The following is a 23,173-nucleotide window of genomic DNA, read 5'->3' as shown; positions in this document are numbered from 1 at the left end:
TGTTCAGAGGTGGCTAGGGCCAGGCCTCTCCCCAACTCTGGGGTAAGACTACATCTGGGAGCCCCTCGTTGGGGAAGGTGTGGCCCTAGGGTGCTGTGGGAGTGGGCCTGAGCAAGCCCCAGGGCAGCCCTGGAATAGCCTGTATAGAAAAAGTCTCCATGATGACCCAGGACACGGAGACTGGAGCCTGGGCACTGTTAGAATGTGTCCAAGTGGGAGGACCATCTAGCGAAGGCCCTTGTGTTAGAGATGAAAAAGGAAGGTAGAAGGAGACCCAGGGTCACTTGGTGAGTTGGAGACGTGGTCCTGTCCTCTGAATCCCACCCAGTTTGATGTCCTCTGGCTCCATCCGTCATTTCAACTTCTTGGGCCTCCGCTTCTCTACTGTCAAAGGAAGAAGGCAGGAGAACGCCACCTCGCTGTGCTGCAACCTGGGCAGGTTTTCTAAGATGGGAAACTGAGGCTCCGAGGTGGCCTTGCGCTCTGCCCGTTTTCTGCTCCTGCCCACTGCTCCAGCACACACGACCCTGGACAGGCTGCTTCCAGACTAGAATGCTTTATTCAAGAGAATCTGGCTTGGCAGTCAGACGGCCCTGCGGGGCAGCTGGTGGGGCACAGGGCCCTTGGGGAATCTGCTCCACTTTCCGCAGCCACTGGGCTAAGACACAAGGGCCCCTCTCCCGGTGACCTCATTCCCATTTTGCTGGGCTCCTCCTTGTCCAGCCTGCTCGCTGTCCAGCCTGGGGCCCACTCAGCCTAAGTCCCTGAGACGGGGACAGAGTGGTGGTGCCCTGGCTAGAAAGAAAAATGTTCCCAAAATAAGCAGGTGGCAAAGTGGGAGGGCGTGACCTTAGAGGACAGGAGTGGCAAAAGCCCCCAGGCAAGTGCCGTTCTCCAGCACTGAACATCCTGGTCTCCTGGGTGAAGAGCCGCTGTCAGGAAGAGGAGGACCAGTCTGGATCCCCTCCACCCACCCTCCTCCTTCCCACCCAGCCTGGGCCGTGGTGGCCGGAGCACGCGCCTGAACCCCTGCCTGGGCCAGGAGCTGGGCTCCCTGTGCAGAGCGCTGGGCCCAGGAACAGACTCTGGGTCCCCTCTGGGGCCTGGCCTGCCCCTTGCAAGGCCACATGTCTCGCTTCTTCCCAAGCCGAAGCTCCCACAGGTCCGTGTCTGGCTTCCTTCTTTCTCTCACGTTCTGTTTAAGGCACTGAATTCCTGAGGGTCCTTTCCCTCCATTCCTCTTGTCCTGGAGGGAGGGATTCATTCAACAGGGATGCAGTTGGCTAATAAATAGAGGACAGGTACCAGCAGGGAGGTCACCAGGAGTGTGACAGTAATAAATACACAAGCTGGGGGCGGGGTCTCGCTCCTCCGAGGGGTGGTTACGTCTGAGGAACAGTGTCACTGCACCTGCCAAGACCAAACACAGACAGGCAGGGGTGTCAGCACACTGTGGAGGGTGGGAGGTGGACGCAGAGGGGAAGCTTGGACAGGGTGCACAGGGAGGGTGCAATGCTCCTGGGACCCTGCTGACACAAAGGCCATCAAGCAGCTGCGGGCCACCCTTCACTGAACACTCACCCAGGTGCCCAGCCTCATGCCAAGCCTGTCACAACATCCCAGGAGGAAAGTCTGAAGAACTGCCTTCCTGGTGGGATGATGTTCCCTCATCTGCATGGAACTAAAGGAACCTAGTTTCTCATCTGAGAGACCCAGAGAGGTCAAGAAACGCCCAAGATCACACAGCTAGTCAGGGACAAAGTCACATTTGAACTCAGTCTGACTTCATGTAAGAACAGCAGTCTTCAAATAGGGGAACAGGTGCCTTTAGATGATCGTGAAGCCTGAGAAATGATGATTTTAAAGAAATTGGTTTTCAGCCTTTGTGGGTATATGGCCTTAAGATTGGTTGTGTGAAAAAGTGACTGAGGTCCGCTTCATTACCCCTCTTCTTTTAGAAAGGAAGGGATGCACCTGGTCCTTTCTAAATCCTGTTAAAGTGCTCTGCAGCAAGGTGAAAGTGTTCTGAGGACACGAAATGGAAGGACAACCTGAATCCTGGTGTAGGTGTTGAGACAGAAAGACATCAAAGGACTGGGTCACCAAGTCCTTGGCAAGTGAGTAGATTTCTTTTCTTTTTTGGTACAGGGGATTGAATTCAGGGGCACTTAACCACTGAGCCACATCCCCAGCCCCTTTTTAAATATTTTATTTAGAGACAGGGTCCCACTGATTTGCTTAGAGCCTCACTGAATTGCTGAGACGGGCTTTGAATTCACGGTCATTCTACCTCAGCCTCCCAAACTGCTGGGATTACAGGCACGCACCACCGAGCCCGGCGAGTTAGGCTATTTCTACATTTTTGAACAAAATTGAAGAGCAACCTAACCTAGCTGTCAGCTGATATATCATCAGAAGTGATTTTCGTTAGCAGATCACCCTGAGGTTTTTGGCAAATAACTTGGAAGGAGTTCAAGTAATTGAGTGGCATCCAGTCCCATTTACTTATTTCTGAGTTTGATTCCTCAACCTTTTCATCTACAAAAAATGATAAACAGAAGTGCAATTTATGCTGAATCCCGTCTCAGTCTGGCAGGAGGTAACATTCATCAACAGAGTCATTAACTAATTGAAAAGAGGCAGCCACATCCCTCTCATTGAGATGCATCCCCAATAAGATGGATTGTACTTTTAGGCTTTAAATTTATTAAAGTATGATGTATTTGTGCTGTTTTGGTCAAGTGGTACTACCAATAATTATTTCAATAATTTATTCCAGGAGAAAATTTAATTTGGTTTCATGCTCACAGGATATTAAAAATAGTTTGAACTTATATACCATTTTGTGGCAGCCAAATCTAACAAGATGGTAAATAATTTTTTTCTTTTTCTTTTTGCAGTATGGGTATCAGATACAGCACTTTGTATATGCTAGGCAAGCTCTCTATCACTGAGCTAAACCCCCAGCCCAATAAAAGACTTTTGAGCATTAAAAGTAATATTATATTAGGCAGAAATTCTGTAGGGGAAGTGAAACAGAAATGAGCTGTTTCACTCTTGAGCTATAAACTCAGCAGCTTGGGAAGCTGAGGCATGAGGATTGCAAGTTCAAAGCCAGCCTCATCTTATGAGGCCCTAAGCAACTCAGTGAGACCCTGTCTCTAAATAAAATTCAAAAAAAGGCTGGGGATGTGGCTCCATGGTTGAGCACCCCTGGGTTCAATCCCCAGAACCATAAAAAACATAAATGCAAAGTCCCAGGCAAATAGAAGTAATGTTATACGTAAGTAAATATTAAGGGAGGTTATGCATATATTTTTTTGCTGTTCATTTTTTTAATATTAGATGATGAGGAGGACTACATTAGGACAGCATATTCAGTAGGATATTTCTGGAGACTGAGTTATAGACTCACTCTTATAATAGTTTTACACTAAAATATTATTATTTACAATGTGCCAGAAATTATATCCTTTGCAACTGTTTGTAATTATGATAAGAAAGGGTCAAACCACAGAGAGCAAGAAAGTCCATGAGTTCTGGAAATTCTTTCAGAAAATGCCCTAATGAAATGGTTGATGACTGATGGCTGGGAGATGGCGTGATGGGACACTCTGTACCTCGGGCTGCCTGGCTCCCTTGATTTCACTGCCAGTTTCTGCCCTAAATGGCTGTGTGGGCTCAAGGTAGAAATGAGGGCCATAAGCCTCAGGGGGCCTTTGCCAAATCCCTGTCTTCCCAGATGGGGTAGAGATCTCCACTCTTGAAGGACCTGGCTTCTGGGGTCAGGACTTGGGTAAGCTCCACTCCTACAGCGTGAAATGGTTTCCTGTCGTGCAGCTAGAAGCAGACCTAGGCCCTGAAGGGAAACCCTGGTTTACTGTGCATGTACAATATTTTATTTTTACTATTTATTCTCACAAATTTAGGTATTCCCTTCTCTAATCCTTCTCTCCCAGCCACACTCAACTCTGGGACTCCAGCCTGCTGTCCCCAATGTGAAGCCAAAATAGGCAAGGGACATGGAGAGGGGAAGAGGAAGCAAAGGGACCCTAGAGTAGAAAAACAACTGGGAGCCAGTAGGGGCTGCACCTCTCCAGGGCTGTGAGGAGCAGCCCTAGCCAACTTTGTGTCATTCGAATGTAAATGCCCTAAGCCCTTGTTCGCTTGCTTGCCGATGGGTCTGGCACGCAGGAAGTGCTTGGTAAGTGTTTGTCAAATGACCCAGCGCTTGGCATACTTCCTGCCCCATCAATTTAGGAAGAGAAAAACTAGGCTCAGAAAGGTGACGTGATTTGTTCTAGATCTCACAGAGATTAGGGGCTAAGCCAAGGCAAGAACAGAGGGTCCCTGATGCTTTCTGGGCCTGAGGGAGGTGCAGCCCTTATTCTGGTCACCAAGAGTCCCTGAGCCTTGTCTGTCCTCAGGTGGACCACTGACCCCTGCCAGCAGGGAGAGGCCCCCCATTGGGCCCAGCCTCCTTGCCATCCCTGGGCTCCCACTCACTCACTGATGGCAGTCTGTGGATCTCTGCTTCTCTTTCTTCCTCTTCCCCCTGCCCTTGAGTCTCCTCCTGCAATAAGCCAAAAGCATCAGGACAAAGCGTCTGGGGCCCTCATGCTAGGACAGGGGCTGGCAGGTCGGAGAATACCCCATGCCCCAGCCTCTTGCCACTCACCTTTCTGGCTTCATCTTCTCCCGCAGAGGTCTAGGGAAACAGAGAGAGGGGAGAGGGGAATCAGGAGAGCAGTAATGGGGCCCCCCTGCCATCCCGCCACCTCCCCTCAGACTTCCCTAGGATTGGTTCTGCAGTTGACACTGTGGCCACTAGGGGGAAGCATGGAGCTGGTGAGGGAGAGATGGCCAGAGGCCTCTGGGCTGGGGTTCCTACCCTAGGTTCTGGTGACTCCCCCACCAAGAGAGGTACAAATCCCCCCTTAGGGCTCCTCATCTGCATGCCTCAGCCTCTTGGCATCAAATCTGGGGTCTTTTGAGTCTATTCTCTGCTTCTTCACTTTCTCTGTTAACTTCCTCCCCTTCCTTCCAGGGTGCATTCTGGGAATTTCCTCAAGGATGGTAATTGATGGACGAGACCATGGACAGAGGCGATGATTGCTGCCAGCCAAGGCTGCCTATCAGGGCACAACCCCCACCCCTCCCTGGCAACACCAGGGGCAGTGGGTGAGGGTGGTGACGGGAGGTGAACACAAGCTGCATGGTCACCAGGCATGTCCCAGCTCTGCCTCCCGGGGATGTGGCTGTTGGCCCAGAAGTGAGAAGAAAGGTGTTCCTGTTGCCAGGCCTGTTGGAAGGGGATGGGGCCTCAGTCTTCTCTGGGAACAGTGGGGGGAGGGAAGGGGGCAGCAGGGTAACAGTCAGTTCTGGGCTGTGGGCAGGGAGGGAATTCTGCCCTGGGCTGCTCCTGCCTTGGGAATGCCTGCTCTCCATATAGGGCAAGTCAGAGACACTCTAGAAACCTCACTTTCCTCATCTGCTCGTGCTACAAGAGTGGTGCAAAGGCAAAGGTAATGTAGAAGGTGACGGGCACTGTACAGCACTGTACCCAGGAGGGATCGTGACTGAGATTTTGCTGTACAGCTGGCTGAGCAGAAACAGGGCCCTCAATGCTGACATGGTGAAGAGGGCCTGGAGTCTGGGCTCAGGTTCAAAGTGGGAAGCTAGAGCCCCAGGTTCCAGGCAGGGCTGAGCCTAAGTGGTCCTGGGGCTATGGGAGAATGTGGTGATGACCAAGAGAGGCAGCATGAAAAGGGGAGGCCTAAGACAGACAGGCCAGAGTTCAAATCCAAATTCCCCCCTCCATACTCACTAGCTGCATCTGCCTGGGTTTCCTCACCTACACAGTGGGGACAGGGCAGCCACAAGAGCAAGGACCTTGTCTGCCTTGCTGATCACTGTATCCCAAGCATCTAGGCCAGTGCCTGGCATACAGTAGGCACTTAATAAACATATCTGAGTAAATGAGAAAACACAATCAAATGCCTCATCTGGGGCTGGGCACAGTAGGTACATAATAAGAGCTTGTCCTTCGCCTCTTCCTACCCCACACGGGCTCTAGGCCTGGCCAGTCCAGTGCCTCGCCCCATGGCCTAGTGGTACCTAGAGCAGCGTCTCAGCCTGTCTCGCTCTTTCTGGACCTGGATGTCAGTACCAGGCCTGCTGTTCCTAGTGCTTGGGACCCAGGCAGCAAGGCAGGTGCTGGCCCAGCCTTAGCGGGTTGGACGAGGGTGAGATGGCAGGGGCTTCAACTTTAAAGAAACCTCAGCGCGTCCTTTCTCCCGCCCCTCTGCTCCCACCAGAGCTCATCCTTCCTTCTGATTCTCAGCGCAGTCGCCCCCTCCCGAGGGCATGCAGCCTGGCCCAGAACCAAGTCCAGCCTTGTGATGCCTTTGCCTCCAGGGGCCTGTGGCAGCTGCCTCCCATCTCAGAGGAAGGGAACAACGTGCGCTAAGCCCCTGCAAGTCTGGGAGGGACCCAGGCTTCCCCTTCCCCTGTGGCATCTCAGCAGCTGTACTCCAGCTGCTGGGATCAGCTCCCCAGGCCAAACTGGCTGGTGGGGTTAGAGAATGAAAGGCAGCTGCCCCGGCTCCATTAAGCAGGGAAGTAAGCGCTGCCTGCCGCAGGGCCCGTAGCTCCACCTCTGCCCTGGGACCCTGTCCCGGAGGTCTACCCAGGACCTACCTGCACTCGCAGCTCACGTGCTGAGAGAATTTCAGCTCCACATAGGAGGGTGGACCCTCCGGGGGGATCTTCAGGATCTGCAGGAAGAAAAAGGCCAATGCCTGGTGAGGGTGCAGCTGAGTGGCCGCGAGCTGAGCCGGGCTCAGGAAGGAGCACCCTGTGCTGGGGAGGGGATCGAGGGTCCCTGGCCGGGGCCTTGGCCCGCCTCCTCCTCTCTCCACATCTTTTCTAGTGGGCATGTTCCTGGGTAGGGGCTGGCCAAGGAGCCCGCGGCACATGAAGAGGGCCCCCTACCTGCATGGTGACGTTGGTTGTCTCCACGGGCAGACAGTGCAGGTCCTCGTCACCACAGCAGCCAGTGCAGCGCTTCAGGGAGACACAGGACGGGCTCAGTATGTACTCCATCTCACTAGGGTACTCGGTCACAATGTCCACCAGCTTCTCCAGGGCCCGGCAGTAGCTGCGGCCCCACACCTCATGGAAGGGTATCACTACAAAGGCAGGAGGGTGGGTCAGGCCAGCAGGTGGCTCCCTGAAGCCGAGGCCTGGCTCCCAGGGTAGCCCATGTGTCCTTCTCCCTCAGCCCTCAGTCCCATCTGAGCCACCTCTGTTCTTCGGAGCTTCTGACAGGATCCCTTTGGGATGCCTGCTGGACCCTTGGCTCTTCTTCTGGGTACAGATCCCAGCAGAACCGAATCTCTTAATCCTGAGCTCTCAGCTCTGTTCTCTGCTCAGGTAGCCATGCGGGTCTTGGTTCCTTGGAGCTTTGAGGACTGTGCCTGGCAGCTCCCCAAGTCCTCTGACCCTTCTCAGGCCTGACCTGGTACTTCCTCCCATCGTGGGGAACGTGCTAAAAACCATTCTGGAGTCCTGCAGGGAGGGTTGGCCTTCCCCTTAGTCCTCTGCCCAGAAGCCTACCATGGCTCCCTCGTGTCCCGCCCCACACAGTGCCAGCTCCTCTGCCTGCAACCAAGACCACATGGAGCAATGTGGCCCAGCCTTCTCTCCACTCGGAGCCAGAGCCAGCACACTGAGCCAGGGCACATGACGTCCTTCCCCAGGTCTGGGCTTTTGTGCTGTGTGCTGCAGGAGGAGGGTGATGTTCTTTTCCTTCTTTTTTTGTTTTACTTTTGTTCTTTGCGATGCTGGGGATGAAGCCCCAGGCCTCAGGCGGGCCAGGCAAGTGCTCTGCTGCTGAGCTACACCCTGGGCCCACCCTTCCACTTCTTCCCAAGGAAAGCCCTGCCCCTGCTTCCCAGGGTCCCCTTCCCACCTCCTCTCTGCCTTCCCCAGAGATTCTCTAGGCTCCTCCACCGAGCACAGCTTGGCCCCAGGCTTCTCCTCCTCTGTCTTATCATTGGTGGCTCTTATCTCCTTTACAGCCCAACTGAGGCTCTGGGAAGTCGGGAGTGAGGCAGAGGGCTGGTAAACACAGGCTAAGTGACTCCTGACAGATTAGATGACAGTTCATTGAGGATTACCGGGGCCATCCCTGAACCCTGAACTGTCCTGGTTGTGGTGACTGGGATCTTTGGGGGACTGATCTGGAATCTCTCAAAAAACACTACTCCTTTAAGGGAAGGTCTGGTGCCAGGACCCAGTAGAGGTTCCCTGGGAGTGGACAAGAGCCAGGACATCCAGTTTCTAGTCCTGGCTTTATACTGTGTGACCTTGGGGAGGTCACTTAACCTTTCTGGATATATCAGTTTCCCCGGCTAGGGAAAAAGACGGTTGGGAATAGGTGGTTGCTAAGGTCTCCCTCGCTCTGACAGACTGTGATTCAGCTCGTGCAACCCAGCCGGCCTAGCCTTGAGAATGTGGGCACAGAAACAGCCCTGGGCCCGGGTCATCCTGCTCCACATCTGATGGTCATCCTCAGCTGCTGGAGGAGGACAGGGAGCTGGCTCACCTGGGAGCCCTGCAGCCTTGGCATAGAGCAACGGCCTCTCCCAGCAGTCCCTCACTTCCTCCCATGGCTTTTCCCAGGAGGCAGATGGGGCCAAAGTCCATTCCCCTGAGCCTATGAGGACCTGAGTCTCAGGGCAATCTCAGAAGAAAAATAAACTTCAGTCACAGCAGAGGCCCTTGAGAAAGGCTGGGAGCTGGTGGAAAGTACCCAGAGCCAAGACGGCCACATGGAGATGGCGGGGCCGCCACCGCGCAGCAGACCCAGCTCACTGGAGTGTGGGCTGCTCACCCCAGGGGGCACTTGGGCTGGACCAGGGCTGGAGGGGGATCCCCAGGCTCCCTGACACTCCCTCTCCAGGCCACTGGACACTCCCCCTGGGCCCAAGAGGGAAACAAGTCCTCTTTCCCCATAGGCACCCTGCAGCCCAGGGGGAGCCTGCCTCCGCAATACAGGGTCAGAGAGCACCTTCCTATCGCCAGCTCCATGAGCTGTATGTTTAGTCTAGAACCTTCGTGAGCACTATGCGACTCTGAACATTTAATCTCTGCCGTGGAAACATAAATAAGAGCAGAGGGATAGTCAGGGCCCAAGCACAGCAGAAGGCTCGGTTTCCTGTTCTGGGACCAGCCATTAGGGAGGGGGACACGAGCAGAGAAGGGAGCACCCCAGCCCCCTGTCATCCATAAATAAATCCCACCCAGCTGGGCCTAGAGGCCACGGCCAGGTTGAGCAGAGCCAGCTGGGCCAAGGCTGCAGAGGAAGGGATTTCCTCTCCTCGACCCCACACCCATGGTAGGGCTCTGCGTCCACAGCACCCAGGCTCCAGGGCTCCGAGATCCTGAAATCTGTCACTTTCTGGCCCAGGTAGGGAGACTGTTGGTAAGGGCGGAGAAGGCAGAGGAGTGGGGCCTGGTTTACCTGGAAGCTACCTAGAAAGAGTAGCTCATCTCTGGAGGCCCCTGTCTGGGTGTGAAGGAGGAACAACACTGGGCTGGGCGAGGGGCCAGCTGAGGGAGTGCGGTGGCTGCTGTCACGTGTGGGGTGTGGGCCGAGCCCCTCAGGAGGGAGCTCCACTGGGCTGCTCCAGGGAGCGCGGCTGCTGGCCCTTGGTCTGTCAGGGCTTGGGGTGGGGGTGGGGTGAGAGGAAGGGGAGGCTGAGGCCCCATCAGGCACTGGGCCAGGGCTGGGTGTTCCCCCAAGGAGGCTACTCCTGCAGCCACTCCTGGGCGCTCAGCTCTCTCCAGCCCTGTGGGTGCGTCTCCATCTGTTCCTAACTTTCTATTTTATGGAGAATAGAGGACACCCAGGAAGGGACATGTTTAATCCTGAGAACAAGCTTCTGGAAGCCGCTGGGGAGGGGCTGCTGGGCTGGGCTGAGCCGCTGGCCACCAGCCGGAGCCCAGCAGGTGTCCTCCTCACTAATGGGGCACATAGCCAGCCAGCCACAAGGGACACCCTGATTGTGCCTGCTCAGCCACCCAGCAGTTGGGAGGGCCTGGTGGCAGGTTCTGCCAGATACATTGCAAAGTGCCTGAGGCTTAGGCGATCCTAAGGACCTCTCTGAACTCCAGGTTCTTCATCTGTAAAGTATGGATAATGTGAATGTTTTCTTAGTTCACAGCCCCGTGGTCAAACGACATGATAGTAAATGCCCATGAAGAATGAAAAATCAATGGCCATGGTCAGACCATGGTATCTCTCTTGCTTCGGTGTTAGCAGGAAGAGATGTCATTTTCAGATTTTTGAACACTGGAGCCCAAAGCTCACTGTGCTTCCCTGGCCACAATACAAGCTCCCTGATGGATTAGAATGACAGCTGAGCTGACCTATATGAATCTATGCTCTCAAACCTCCTCACCCAACATCCTGGTGTATATCTTTGTGTATCTTCCATGAGTCAGAGAATCCTATAGTCTTAGAAAAAGAAAGAACCTTCAGAATCATGTAGTCGAATGCTCCCATTTTGCAGATGAGGAAACTGAGGCTCAGACATCTTTGGCACCTGTTGCCAAAACTGCACTAAAAGCATCAAAATGAACATGGTGTAGAGTTGGGGGGTTGGGGTTTAGTCCCTCCCCAAATCCCAGAGAGCATAATATTAAGGCAGTTCCAGAGGGCATAGCAAGGGGTGTCACCGAAGCCAAGGATAGCTAACCCGCCCCTGCTCAGTGGCCAAGGGGTCTGGGTCTCAGGCATCAGCGTGAGAGAATCTAGCTGCTGGGTTGGCAGGCAAGTAGCCAGGCGGGCAAGCCAACAGAGGGTGTCCCAGCCCATGGACGGCTATCACACGAGTGTGTGGTGTGCACGTCTCTACACGCCCCCCTCCCACAGCATGGTGGGAAGCCTCAGCAGTGGTGTGTGGCCACTCTGCACGTCTTGGAGAGGCAGGAAGGGAGGAGCAAGGCAGGGGGCCTGGCATGGGCCTCTTGTCTTCTGCACGTATGTCTCTTTGGCAAATGTCTCCTTGCCCTTTGAAGATTCCCTCTTGATGCAACCCGGGGCGGGGAGTGTTGGGGCCAGGGAGGGCGCGACTCATGTTCTGTCTGTTTGTAATCAATGGAAAGGCCTGGTCAGATCCCTGCAGCTCCACCAGGGTTGGGCTGTGGGGAGGCTTTTTACCCCACCCGGTCCTCTTGCTTGCTTGCCCACTGCATCCAGCTCCCAGACCCCCAGTCTGGATCCTGGCACTCACTGCCTACCCCACCCTCCAAGACCCTGACTGCACCCTCACCCCAAGCTGGGAACAGGTTCCTAGCCAGCCCAAGAGTGGAGTGACTCTGGCCCAGGGCTGCTACACCTCTCCATGTTGCTGGGTCTCAATGGGTAGATTGATCAGGTCCTGCCAACTTCATCAGCAGTAGCTTATAGACTCTCCCAACTTATTTCCAGCCAGTACCCAACTCTGCATGCCAATCCCATCCCATCCTCTGCTGGGGCTTGGGAGGAAGGAGAGGGGCTGAGCACATGGACCCCAGCCTGGCTGCTTACCTTCCACCTCTGATGAGCTGGTCTCAGCAGACAGGGCCCGCTGCTGTGGACAGAAAGGTGCAGAAATGACGGAGGTCACCTTGGGGCTTTGCGTTCTGGGACCCATGTGATGGCAGGAAGGTAGAGGCCCCCAGAACTCTTCCCCACCCTCTGCACACACTCTGCCCTGTCTCAGAGCTGCCTCTTTCTACACGTGACTAAAACCAATTAGACCCTAGGTAAGTCCCACCTCTCTCTGGCCTCAGTTTCCTCATTTGGAAAAGGATGGGAGGCTGGAGGCCTCTGGAGGCCTCCTGTGTCCCAAAGATCTTATGATCCTGTGGGGTCTCCCTTCTACCCAGCCCCCAGACCAGCCCTGCTGGGCCCTGTACAGCCCGCCTTGGCTGGGTGCCAGAGCCCAGGGGGAGGTGATCAGCTGGTGGGAGCTGAGGGGCTGGAGCAGGCGGCGCCATGAGCTGGTGCTGCCGGTAACGTTACACCTCTGGCCAGCCCTGCAGCAGGCAGGCTGGTGGCTGGGCTGCTCAGCAGGGGACTGTCCAGTCCACCAACTCCTGGGCTGCGGCTGGGGACTCCCAGGGCAGCAGGGCAGTGCAGTGGGAAGGGAGCTCATTGGCTTTGTCAGGATTTCACTGCCCAAGCTGGCTCCCAGCCAAACTCACCCAGCTCCTGGGAAAAGGGCCCTGCTCACTTCCCCAGGCCCTGCACTCAGGACCTCCAGCCACCCACCCAGAGGAGAGGGCATAGCAGGACCCCTTGTCTCATCCCCAGCTCACCCCTGAGCTCTTGTGGGGGCAGGGCCTATCCTCCCCACCAACAGCCTCTTCAGCCAGCTTCCTCCCCACCAGGCCAGGTCAGAGGTCCTGGGGGCGCCTGGCTGGTCACCGGGCCTCGACCCTGACCACAAGGCCAGGGAACTGCCTGGGATTAGTGGACAGATGCTTTTAGCAAAGCCACTAGGGCTCCAGGGGCCAGACAGGAAACCTCCCTCCTCCCTGTGGCTTCCCTGCCCCCACCAAGACAGCCCCCTGGAGCTGGGGACAGCCCAGTCTGAGAGCTCTTCCCAGAGGACACTGGTCCAGCCTGGCCCCTGGGAAATGTGTGTACATCCTAGGAGGTCCTGCTCCATGGAGCAGGTCTGTGACTTCAGAGCCCCCTGCTTCCAGTGCTGGGAGGGGGAGATTAGGAGAGCCAGGCCAGGGGTGGGGGGTGTTCTTACCTGGGGGTGCACAGCAGGCAGCGCCAGCCCAGCCAGGAGCTGCAGGAAGCAAGTGAGCAGCCTCAGGGCTAGCATCTTCTCAGAAGTCCTGAGCCAGGGGGCTCCAAGGGAAAATCACCATGCTAGTCCCCCTGGGGGGTTTCCTGGCACAGGACAAGAGTTGAGTGAGGGGCTGAATGTCCCCCTCACTGCTGCCCGGAGGTCCCCGCTGGTGGCCCGAGCATCCTTTGGAAGCTCGGGGAGTCAGGAGCCAGCAGGTAAGGTTGTGGCTGCGGTACCTGGTGAGGAGCCTCCCGGCGGGTCGGAGCGGCGTGGGGCAGGCAAGTCCTTGGGAGGGTCCTCGGGGGCACGATGCGACCACAAGTCGTCTCGTGGCTGGGCAGAAGAAGTCTGAGGATGCAGTTTCCTGCTCAGACAGCAGCTCTCTTCTGGGACTGAAGCTGGTCGGCGACGCGGTTTCAAGGCTGTGCACGGGGCGGGGCTCCAGGCCACCCCGCCCACCGCGCCTCCCGCCCGAGGCCCGGCAGCGGCCCAGCGCAGAGCGCGGCCCGCGGGGCGGCGGCGGCGGCGTCGGCGGCGGCGCGGAGCGGAGCGCGCCGAGCCTGGGGCTAGTGGACGGGGCGATCGCCACACAGACCCCAGGGCCTCAGCCCGCCCCGGGCCAGCCCACCCAGAGCCACGACCCAGCCGGCCTCTCTGGGCTGGCCACCTCGGGTGGTGCCTCCAGGTGCGCCGCCCAACGTCTGCCATCGAGGCTCAGGACTTTGCCTCTCGGGGACAGCTGCGCTGCATCCCTAGGAGGCAGCACCTTGGTCTGACCCTGCGTGGCCATGTCACGCCATCCCCACAGTCCTCGGGGGTGAAAGGATCAGTGATCCCATTTTATAGACGAAAAAACCGAGGTTGTGAGAGTGCCCCGCCTGCCAATGTTGAACGCACACGTGCACTCTTGAAAAGTGCATGTGCGTGTGCGCGTGTGTGCGTGTGCGCGTGCCTGTGTTTCCGGAGAACTAGCAGAGACAAAATCCAAGCTACGTGACTCCAGAACCGTCTCTCCACCCTGTCTACCACCCTCAGCCCCCCACGCAGCCAGCAGGGCAGCCCAGCTGTGGGCGGCCCACAGGAAGCACCTCAGGGCACCTGGCTGGGGGTCCAGCCCTGCTTCCTCCTGGGGAAGAGCGCGCTTTGGCCAGCCCAGCAGGGGTGGAGTGGTCTAACCTGGCATCTCCTGGTCCCAGGTTAAGGAGGAAATGCTCCCGTGTAGCAGGGAGGGGTGTAGTGACTGGGTCTGTGTCTGTTCGCGTGCATGAGCATTTGTGTGTGACTGTGAAGATACACATCCAGTGGTGTGCCCACCGACCATCCAAATAGGACACTGTATGGGCTGGGTCTTTGAGTATCTCTGTATGCATGAGTGAGTGTGTGTGTGTGTGTGTGTGTGTGTGTCCAGGGATGTTTGGAAATATGTCTGAACATGTATTTCTGTGGGATTATGAGTCTGTATGCCTGATGTGTCTCTGCATATGTGCGTCCTTCACTGTTTGTGAATACCTGGACAGGCTTCTATATGTAACCATGCAAGTTGGTGGCATTTGTGTTTATTCCCCCTTAGTCCTCAATGATTCTTTACCACTACCACTGTCACAGCCCTGGCTACAAGGACCTGGCAGGATTTGGAATCATGAGTTGGCTGGGCCTGGGGGTGGTGGGGGACTGTGGGGGAGGAGAGGGCCTGGGAGGTGACCCCTACAGCTCACATTTCAGCCAGAAGCAGGGAGGCCAGGGCAATCCTGGGTCTCACCCCAGTGACCTCTGGTCTGCTGCTTGCCTGCCCACCCACGAGGGGCTGCCAGAGACGCTGCCTCCCTGCCCAGTTAGCTCTAAGCCTGGAGGTCCAGGAGCCAAGGGCCAGTCAGCGGCCAGCTAAGCGGGGGCTGCAAAAAGCATTCTGATGAGCTCCAACATGCTAGGGTTTTTAAGATGGATATATTTCTTCCTGGGCCCATGGTCATTGGGGAGAGTCACTGTGCATGTGCATGAAGGTGAGAAGCTCTGTGCTGTGAGCTGTATCATGCATTTGCCCATGACATCTGTGTATATGTGTGCACGTATTTGTGTCTCTTTGGGATTTGGATTCATATGTGTGTATTATGCACTAATGTGTGTATTTATCTGTATCATATATGATTGTCTATATTAAATATTTTGAGTGCTTATGTGTTGAGCATATTTGCTTGTCACTGTGCTTATATAGAGGTGTGCATTATGTATTTATTCATTCATTTGATACATATTACTTTAGTCCTACTGTGCTCTAAGCTCTTGCCCAGGTGCTGGGGATATAGTACCACCATTCCCTCAACATTAAATTAACTATGGTGTGAATGGCACAGATGGCCGGGAATGCCAAAGCACTCCTTCTTCACTCCTGTGTGGCCTCAATACTTTAGGGAATGTGTATGATTCCCACAAGGGCACCTCAATCTATGGACACTAGACCACAGGCCACACCCAGCTTCTGGGCTGGGGCTGGGGCTGGGGCTCAGTGGTAGAACACCTGCCTAGCATTTGGTTCCACAAAAAGAAGAAGAATTTTAAAAAGACACTAAGCCAAGCTTCTGGGTTTTGAGATGAATTAGGTAGGGTAGGCAAGGTGGCAGAAAAAAACAAGAAGACTCATGGCTTGAGTAGTGTATTCTTGCTCACTTCCAGGCCAGGGTACCCGTGCCAGATCTCTATTCCTCTGTATTGTGGCCCCACTGCTGACTAGCCATGTAACTTCAAGTCAAGATGTTCGCTTTTGAGCCTAATTCCTCCACTAGAAAGTGAGAATAAGAACATGCTTACTCCCTAGGGTTGTGTGAAGACTGGCCAGGTGTTGGGGCACCAGCCTTGGGAGACATCAGCCCTGATTTCTATTTATTTATTTATTTATTTATTTAATATTTTGGTACCAGGAATTGAACCCAGAGGTGCTCAATCACTGAGCCACACCCCCAGTCCTTTTTTTATATGTTATTTAGAGACAGGGTCTCACTAAATTGCTTAGGGCCTCACTAAGTTGCTGAGGCTGGCTTTGAACTCACAGTCCTTCTGCCTCAGTCTCCTGAGCCAAGCGGCTAGGATTACGGTCATGTGCCACCATGCCCAACTTTGGACCTGATTTCTAATTCAATTTTCGATTCTGATTAGAGAAATGAAAATGCTTCAGTTATAGAGTGGAGTCCTTGACAACATGGACAAAAGAGAAACAGAGAAGTTTATGCTTCTGCCAATTGCAGAGGAATAATAGGATGGTGAGATTCGTGCACACACGCGCATGTGCATACACTAATTCCCTCCATCGTGCTCCGGGTGACCAGTGCTCAGCTGTGGTGGAGGTCCTCTGAGTGGATCCACCTGCTAAGAAGATAGCAGAGTCAGTTTTCACAATTCAGCACCTAAGTGTTCATTGCCACAATCCTTTGCTGTTGTTTCAGGAACAGAAAGTGATATTTATTGAGTACCTGTTATGTGTGAAGCAGCATGCCTTGTCTTGTGTTTTACACACCAACTCCTTAACTCTGTCCACAACAACACGAAGCAGGTTTTAATTATCCCCCCCCCACTTTTTTTTTTCTGGTTCTGGGAATCAAACCCAGGGCCTCACATGTACAAAGCATGCACTCTACCACTGAACTACACCCAGCCTGTTAATTATTCCCATTTTGAAGATGGGAAAATGGAGGCCTAGAGAATATAAGTAATTTGACAATAGCCATTTAGCTACCAAGGAAGGAATAGCAATGGGGATCCAACCTAGATCTTTCTCCAAAGGTCTTTTAAGTGAGTGTGAACTCTCTTCCCAACCAGAGTACAAGTACCTTGAGGGCAGGGCTGATGTCTAGAACCTATTGCCAGAGCAGAGTGAGTGCTTGACAAACTCTGGATGGTCATGTGTGGGAAGAGGAGTCTCTGATCTCAGGAGCCGAACCTTTCCCGGGAGCACCAGGGGTTGGCCTGTGGAAACTGCACCCTGAGCAGCCATGGATTCCGGTTTGCGTGCTCTGCTGCCAGGCTCCCAAGGCTCCTTCCCACACCTTGTATTAGTCACAGCCTTTGTCTGAAACACCTGCCCTAACCCATCCCAATTTCTTGGCTTTCAGCTTCCTGACTCATTTTCCCATTTTGGTGTGGCTTCTTCAGTGTCTTGACCCTCTGAACTATTTCCCCTCCTATGACCTTTCCTTCTCTATAATGGATATCTGCTTCTGGTAAGGTGTCTCAGTGGCCCTGAATACACACCTCTGACCTTGTCCCTGAGCTCCAAGCCTGGGAATGGCCAATGTGGCTGAAAAGTGGCCTAAGAACTAAACCCTTCCCTTTCCTGGCTGGCAGAGAGCAGCCATGGGCAGCTCTGAGTCAAGGGCCTTTTCACTTTATAGGTTGGGCATGCTCTATAGCCAACTGTTACCCAAAGTCACCAACCAGCAAATAGATGTTTGGTTGACGTCTTCTGCCTTTTCTTCCTGCCTCTTGGGCTGGGTTTTCCTGCAGACCCCCATGCCTCAGATCTGAGCCCTTCTCTTTGTTCCAGGTTCCTGTGACACTTAGATGACCCTTCATCATGGTATCTGACCCTTAGTATCACAATTACCCAATTGCTTATCTGTCTGCCTCAGGGACTGTACAAAATCTAAGAGGGCAATGGTGTCTCAGGCTCACCTATATATCTCCAGCTCTTTCGTACGTGGTGAAATGCACCAATCCTCAGAGACTCCTCTTCCCTCATGGAAAACGCCCCATATCTCTGCATTCCTTGCTCAAATGCCCTTCAGCTCTTCAGAAGGACCCCCTCCTAGACCATACTCAAGACCTTTCAACTTGGGTGGGCCTGTCTGGATGAGGGCCAGTGTGGGAGAACCACCTTCCATTACTGTGTAATCATGTACTGGTTGGTCACCACAGTCCACCAGCCCCCAGGGGACAGGGCTCATGCCTGTAGCCAGAGACCAGAACCCAGTGGGAGGCCTGGGGTGGGGCAGAGCTGGGAAGGGGAACGGGAGATGAGCCTATGGATGACCACCAAGTGGTTCCCAGGGTGGGAAAAAAGATGGCGCCTGCCACCAGGGCTGGGAACAAGGGAAGCCAGGCGAGATGCCCACAGCCTTGTCCCAGGCCTCTGGGGCGACGTGTTGTCACCAAAGGAATGGAAACCTGTACTTTGGGAACTTGGCAGCCAGGGCTGGGTTTTTCATGTTTTCTGTAATTATTTCCCTTTTGTTCTCCCTTAGTATTTAGTAAAGCCCTTTGTGAAAATGCCAGCTGGTCTCAGCTGTGCTAAGAGGAATGACAAAGGGGGACTCTGTGCATGCTTGGCCTGTGCCTTAATGGAGGGCCTTGCTTAGTGGTGGCAGCAAAGTCAAGGGCCACCAAGGGCACCGGGAGGCTCTGGGGGCCAGCACCTCATGTCCAGACAGGATCCCTGACACTAGTCTCCTTCCAGACTCTTCCGGGCTCCTGCCTTGACCGCCTGGGCTTTACTGAAACCTGGGGATTCGGAGGGCCGGCCTGTCCGGGCTGCTCTGAGGGACGGCGTTCGGATCCCAGTGGTGCGGAAAACTCTGGTGGAATCCAGAGGCCGGCACCTGCAGCGCTCTGTCTCCTCCTCCCCAGCCGGGCTGCCTGGAAAGCCACCGTTGAGGAATAGCTCGTGGGAAAACTTCCCCTCCTGCTGTCACTCCGTGGGACCCTCTGTGTGCCTTGGTCCCCTCCTCTCTCTTGCTCACTAGGGATGGACATAGCCAGGCCCTTCCCACCTGCCTGGGACCCACCACGTCCTTATTTCTTGTGACAGTGCCCTCCTCCCCTTCTAAGCTCTCTCCCATCCTCGCCTCTCAGCTGCTCCGGGGAGAGGGGCCGGAGACCTTCCTCCTCAGGAACAATCCCCCCTTTCTCTGTGGTGAAAGCGATACACGAGGCAGGGGAGCTGTTTGTAACTAATCGGCTGTGATGTGGAACGGGGCCTTGGAGAACCTGAGAGCCCACGAGAGCTCGGGGCCATCGCCTCTGGACGACAGCTGGATGGCTCTGCCCCTTGATCTCTGGATGGGGACAGCAGGTCGCCCCTTCCTCCTCCCCCCACTCCCCTGGGAGGTCTGAGGGATGCCGGGCAGGTGGTAGCTCTATTCCTGCTGAGCTCTTTAAATACTCAACACGTGGAAACCTCCCATCCTCCTCAGGGCAAGTATTATTGTCACCATGCTTTAGGCCAGAAAATGGAGGTTCAAGGAGGTGAGGTCACTCATGGAAGGTCCCACAGCCTGCAAACAGCAGAAGTGAGAGGGAAGGACGAGGACCAGCTGAGGCTGAGCCAGGAGACTTCATCCAGCGGGAACAGCAGCCTGCTTCTCACCAGCTATGAGACCTGGGCCAGTCCTTTCAGCTTGCTTTTCTTTTTCTTTTTTTTGAGACAGGGTCTCACTAAATTGGGTGGCCTCAGCCTTGTGATCCTCCTGCCTCAGCCTCCCAAGCAGCTGGGATCGCAGGTGTGTGCCACCAACCCTGGCTTTCTTTCCTTTTCTTTTTTTTTTCTTTCCCATCTCAGAAGCTGGCCGAGTGGCTTAATAAAAAAGCAGAAGTTGATCACATAGTACTTTGTAAGTGCTTAATAATGTAAGTGCTTAGCTACTGCGACTATTTCCTGGAGGAGGAGGGAGGAGGTTAAGAGGGAAGAGGGCCAGGTTGTCTCCACCAAGTGTCAGGCAGACCTCCCCAATTCTCCAGCCAGGGAAGCTGTCCCCAAAGAATCAAGGCTTCTGGGTTATTCTGGAGCCAACCTTAAAGGAGACCCCTTTCTCCATAGAGCAAGGATTTAGGAAGAAAATGGGAGAGAAGAGGGTACCTGTGTTCATTGTGTTCACTTCTCTGTGCCAGACGCATGAGGCAGAGATGGCCCTGGTTCATAGATAGCCACAGTCAATGAGGACTTCAATTTCAAGAAGCACTGTCAAGGGGCAAAGCGGAATGGGAGCAGACAGAGCGGGAAGACAATGCTGGGGTCTGAGTGTGCACACACACGTGTGTGTATGTGGCTGCGTGTGTGTAGAGATGGGGATCAAAATAAATATCAGATCTCCCCAGCCTGGGAATCCTGACCATCTCATCCACCTAAGCCCAGCTGGATGATTCTGGGAAGGGGGGAAAAGGAAGCTGGGCCCTAGAACCAGGACCAGGGACTTCTTAGGGAAGGAGGTCTCAATACTCCAGCCATGTCTTCAGGTGGCAATATGACAGAAGTGACCTGGAGGGGTTCCTCCAAAGGGAAGAAGTCATGCCTATTCTCTGGGTGGTGATCAAAGGACACCCCTGGGCGGTGTGCAGAGGGCCGTGGGCACTAGTCCTCAGCGTGGAGGAAGCAGCACAGCATCGCCCTTAGGAGTCTGTGTCAAAGGCTGCATAGTCTGGGGAGGCAGCCAGTCTGGCCCCTGAGGCTGTCACTCAGCATCCCAGATTTGCAGTGGGTGCAGCGGCCTGGAATCTGCACTTGGCAGGATAGGCAGTACTCCCCTTGACCCTCAGAGCCCTGGGCGTGGCGAGGGGCTTCTGCTCTTTTCAGGAGTGACGTTGTTCCTGTACAGGATCTGGAGGTCCGGGGAGACCGCGTTGACTAACCATCTCACAGACAGAGCCGTGTGGCTCTGGGGGAGGACCCTGGGAGGGCCTGTATCTGTTCCACTTTAATGTCATCACTTGGGGTGTTATCTCTGGCCTGCTCTGCTCTGTATTTCAGGGAGAGGGAGGCTGGGTGGGCTGAGCAGCAGGACCTGCAGGCCTCCCTGGGGAATTCTGAGTTGGCTCTTGACACAGAGACTGGAGGCTCCTAGTGGGCTGGCCTGAGCCAACGATGGAAAGAGACGGAGCTTGGGACACCAAGACAGTGATGGCCTTCAAGGGGCTTCGGGTCCAGAGGGAATGGCCTAATGCCTAAACAATAAGCTGGGTCCAGGACCTCTGGTGAGGATTCATGGTTACAGCGGGTGAGTCTTCCAAGTGCCCTGCTTGTTCATCACCTTCACGATGTGAAAGGTGGAAGGTTCTGGAGAAGAGGTTCACAGAAGAGGGTAAGAAGCGGGTCAAGAGAGACCTCCCACGGAGAAAGCAGTGCTTATTCAGAGTTTGACAAGGTGAACTGAAGTCTCTCGGGGATAGAAGGACAGAAACAGGACTGTCGTCAAGGAGAGTGGCTTGACAAGGCATGGATTATCCAAGGGCTGCCAAGAAGTCAACTGGGGCTAGCCTGGGCGCAGGGCAGATGCGGGGCTAGGTCTGGAGGAGAGGCTGGAGGGGACGGTTGGGTCAGACTGTGAAGAGCCTCACGATCAGGGTGAGCATTCATAGCTTCTTCCTAAGGCTCCAGGGAGCCATTGCAGGTTCTTGAGCAGGGGAGTGGCATGGCCAATGATATATTTTGGAGAAACAAGTTGGGAAAGGTAGAGGGTTTGGCCTAGAAGTAGGAAGACCCTCTCTGTGGTGATTGTAGAACTAAGAGTGGCTGTGGAAGAGATGAGTCCCAATGTCACCCTGATTAAAGGGTTCATTAATTCATTGCTCAGCCTTGTTTGGAGCTATCTGTGGCTTTGTAACTAAGTTCTGGCCAATTCCTGTTTCTTGGGGTTATGGACATAAGTGGAAGTGTTGGGTCTGATCTCTGGAAAGTATCCTTAAAGGAGAGAATATGTCTTAATGTCTTACTTCTTCTCTAGCTGCCAAGCTTTGCCTGAAACGAAAACATGGTGGTAGGAGCTTTGCTGTCACCTTCGATCACGAGAATGAGCTGGAAAGAATTGAGTTCCTGAAAACTTGGTGAAGTTGCCACACCAGCCCTGGCCTTCTTACGTTCAGAACTAGTTTATGTGAAAGGGAAATAAACATCTATGTTGTTTAAGCCACTGGTATTTCGGAGTCTGCAGTTGAGGCAGGCTGTATCACATCTTTGTGTTCCAGAGGTGAGAAAATGAGCTCCCACTTCCATACCCGAGTTTCGTTTTGTAGAAAAAACCCTGCATTCTTCCCCAGCTTAGCCCGGGGAGTGAGTCACGTCACTGTTTCCTGGGACGTATTCGGGCTCTCCACTCCCCTCTCAGTTTAAAGCCGGAATGGGGAGGCCATTGTTAAGGATGCAGATGTCATGGCAAAGCTGAGCTGGACCATCCTCCCCAGACACATCCCTCCCTTTCCAGTTCTCATCTTCTCCCAGAGAGCACAGGAAGGAAACCGTGTTGGGGGCAAGAGGTGCAGAGGGGAGCCAGATTAGTTCCTCTCGTGGTTGGATTCCCAGGGGTGGAGGAGCCAGAAAGTCTAGCAGAGACTTCAGCATCCAGACAGCGGACCTCCGGCTGGCCTCTCGGGTCCCAGGCTCTACTAGGAGTCGAGGAACACTTGGCTGCCTGGCTGGAGATCCTCCTGTGCCTCCAGTTCCCCTCATCTTGGAGAGTAGGGGCCTCAATCTGCAGCCCAAGAGACCCTAACAAACAGGATGGGAGTCTTCTTTGGGTCCCACTGATATAGGTGGAGGATCTGGGGCAGGAATGGAGGTGGGGCTGGGTCTGGAAGTGGACATCTGTGATTTTACTCTAACTCCCCAGTGCTAGGTCAGGAAAAGTTTGGGGAGCCCAGTTCTCCCAAATGATGAGTCGAATGCTCCAGATGACATCATGGACCTGAATCACTTCTGGAGTTTTCTTCCAGGAACCTGCAGAATCAGAGAACGGCATCCACGTTCTCTGAGCACTGTGGGTCAGGTCCCTTGTGTGCCTGTGTGATCTCATTCCCTGCTCCCAACAGGCCCGAGAGATCGACATCTACCCCACTTTAGCAAAGAGGTTGATGTGGCACAGACAGGTTAAGTAACCTGCCTCAGGTCACCTGGAATTTAAACACTAATCACGTGACTCCAAAGCACAAGGAATTTTGTAAAAAGGAATCCCTGGAGACGTGGGGGACCAGGAAGGGCTATGCCTGAGGTCACAGGCCGCAACTTCCAGGTGGGCCCAGATAGAAATCAGACCGCAGAGAAAGGGCCCAGCCCTCGGCATCCACCCTTTCACCCACCTGCTCTTGGCCACTTTCACCTACTCTCTCTTTACTTCCAGCCGTGTGCTTACTCAAAACCAGGAGGTTTTGAGTGACGCTAGATTTGTGATTGAACCAATAATATCAATGATCCCTTATAGTGATATACGGATTTCAAGCCCCTTTCACATACTATGTGTGCTGAAGACCGTGCTCTGAGGCAAGTGAATGAGAAAATGGAGGCTCCGAGAGACTAAGTGACCTGCCCAGAGCCACACAGCCAGTTGGAGGTGGGGAGTCAGAGCCAG

The 23,173-nt window shown here is 54.3% G+C and overlaps 1 protein-coding gene across 4 annotated transcripts; it reads right to left on the bottom strand.

Moving 5' to 3' along the window:
• Positions 1-540: 540 nt before the first annotated feature.
• On the bottom strand, positions 541-13,247 carry Pgf (placental growth factor). Of its 4 annotated transcripts, XM_046440855.2 has the most exons (8): positions 13,091-13,247; positions 12,813-12,955; positions 11,597-11,639; positions 6,994-7,190; positions 6,700-6,776; positions 4,679-4,708; positions 4,511-4,573; positions 541-1,410 (listed from the first exon to the last, which is right to left on the bottom strand). In XM_046440855.2, the coding sequence occupies exons 2-8, from the start codon at positions 12,885-12,887 to the stop codon at positions 1,383-1,385; spliced, it is 513 nt and encodes a 170-aa protein (XP_046296811.1). In that variant the 5' UTR covers positions 12,888-12,955; positions 13,091-13,247; the 3' UTR covers positions 541-1,382. The 4 variants fall into 4 exon arrangements, with proteins under 4 accessions (XP_046296811.1, XP_046296812.1, XP_046296809.1 ...); XM_046440856.2 differs by having other exon boundaries at positions 4,507-4,573; positions 12,813-13,247; XM_046440853.2 differs by having other exon boundaries at positions 12,813-13,247.
• Positions 13,248-23,173: the final 9,926 nt, after the last annotated feature.

The sequence above is a fragment of the Marmota monax genome, unplaced genomic scaffold (genome assembly GCF_021218885.2).
Source record: "Marmota monax isolate L192 unplaced genomic scaffold, Marmota_monax_Labrador192_F-V1.1 WCK01_AAM20220418_F8-fsc00017, whole genome shotgun sequence".
NCBI classification, from domain to species: domain Eukaryota; kingdom Metazoa; phylum Chordata; class Mammalia; order Rodentia; family Sciuridae; genus Marmota; species Marmota monax.
The sequence above is the reverse complement of the archived record's forward strand: the minus strand, read 5'-3'. Positions and strand labels throughout refer to the sequence as shown.

Bases quoted from the DNA above. Each gene is read 5' to 3' on its own strand.
- Pgf (XM_046440853.2), bottom strand. From the start codon at position 12,887: ATGCTAGCCCTGAGGCTGCTCACTTGCTTCCTGCAGCTCCTGGCTGGG. The intron at 4,709-6,699 runs GTAGGTCCTGGG...CTGTTTCCCTAG, and splicing joins CACGTGAGCTGCGAGTGCAG to ACCTCTGCGGGAGAAGATGA. The intron at 1,411-4,510 runs GTGAGTGAGTGG...TGGTCTTGGCAG, and splicing joins AGATCCACAGACTGCCATCA to GTGCAGTGACACTGTTCCTC.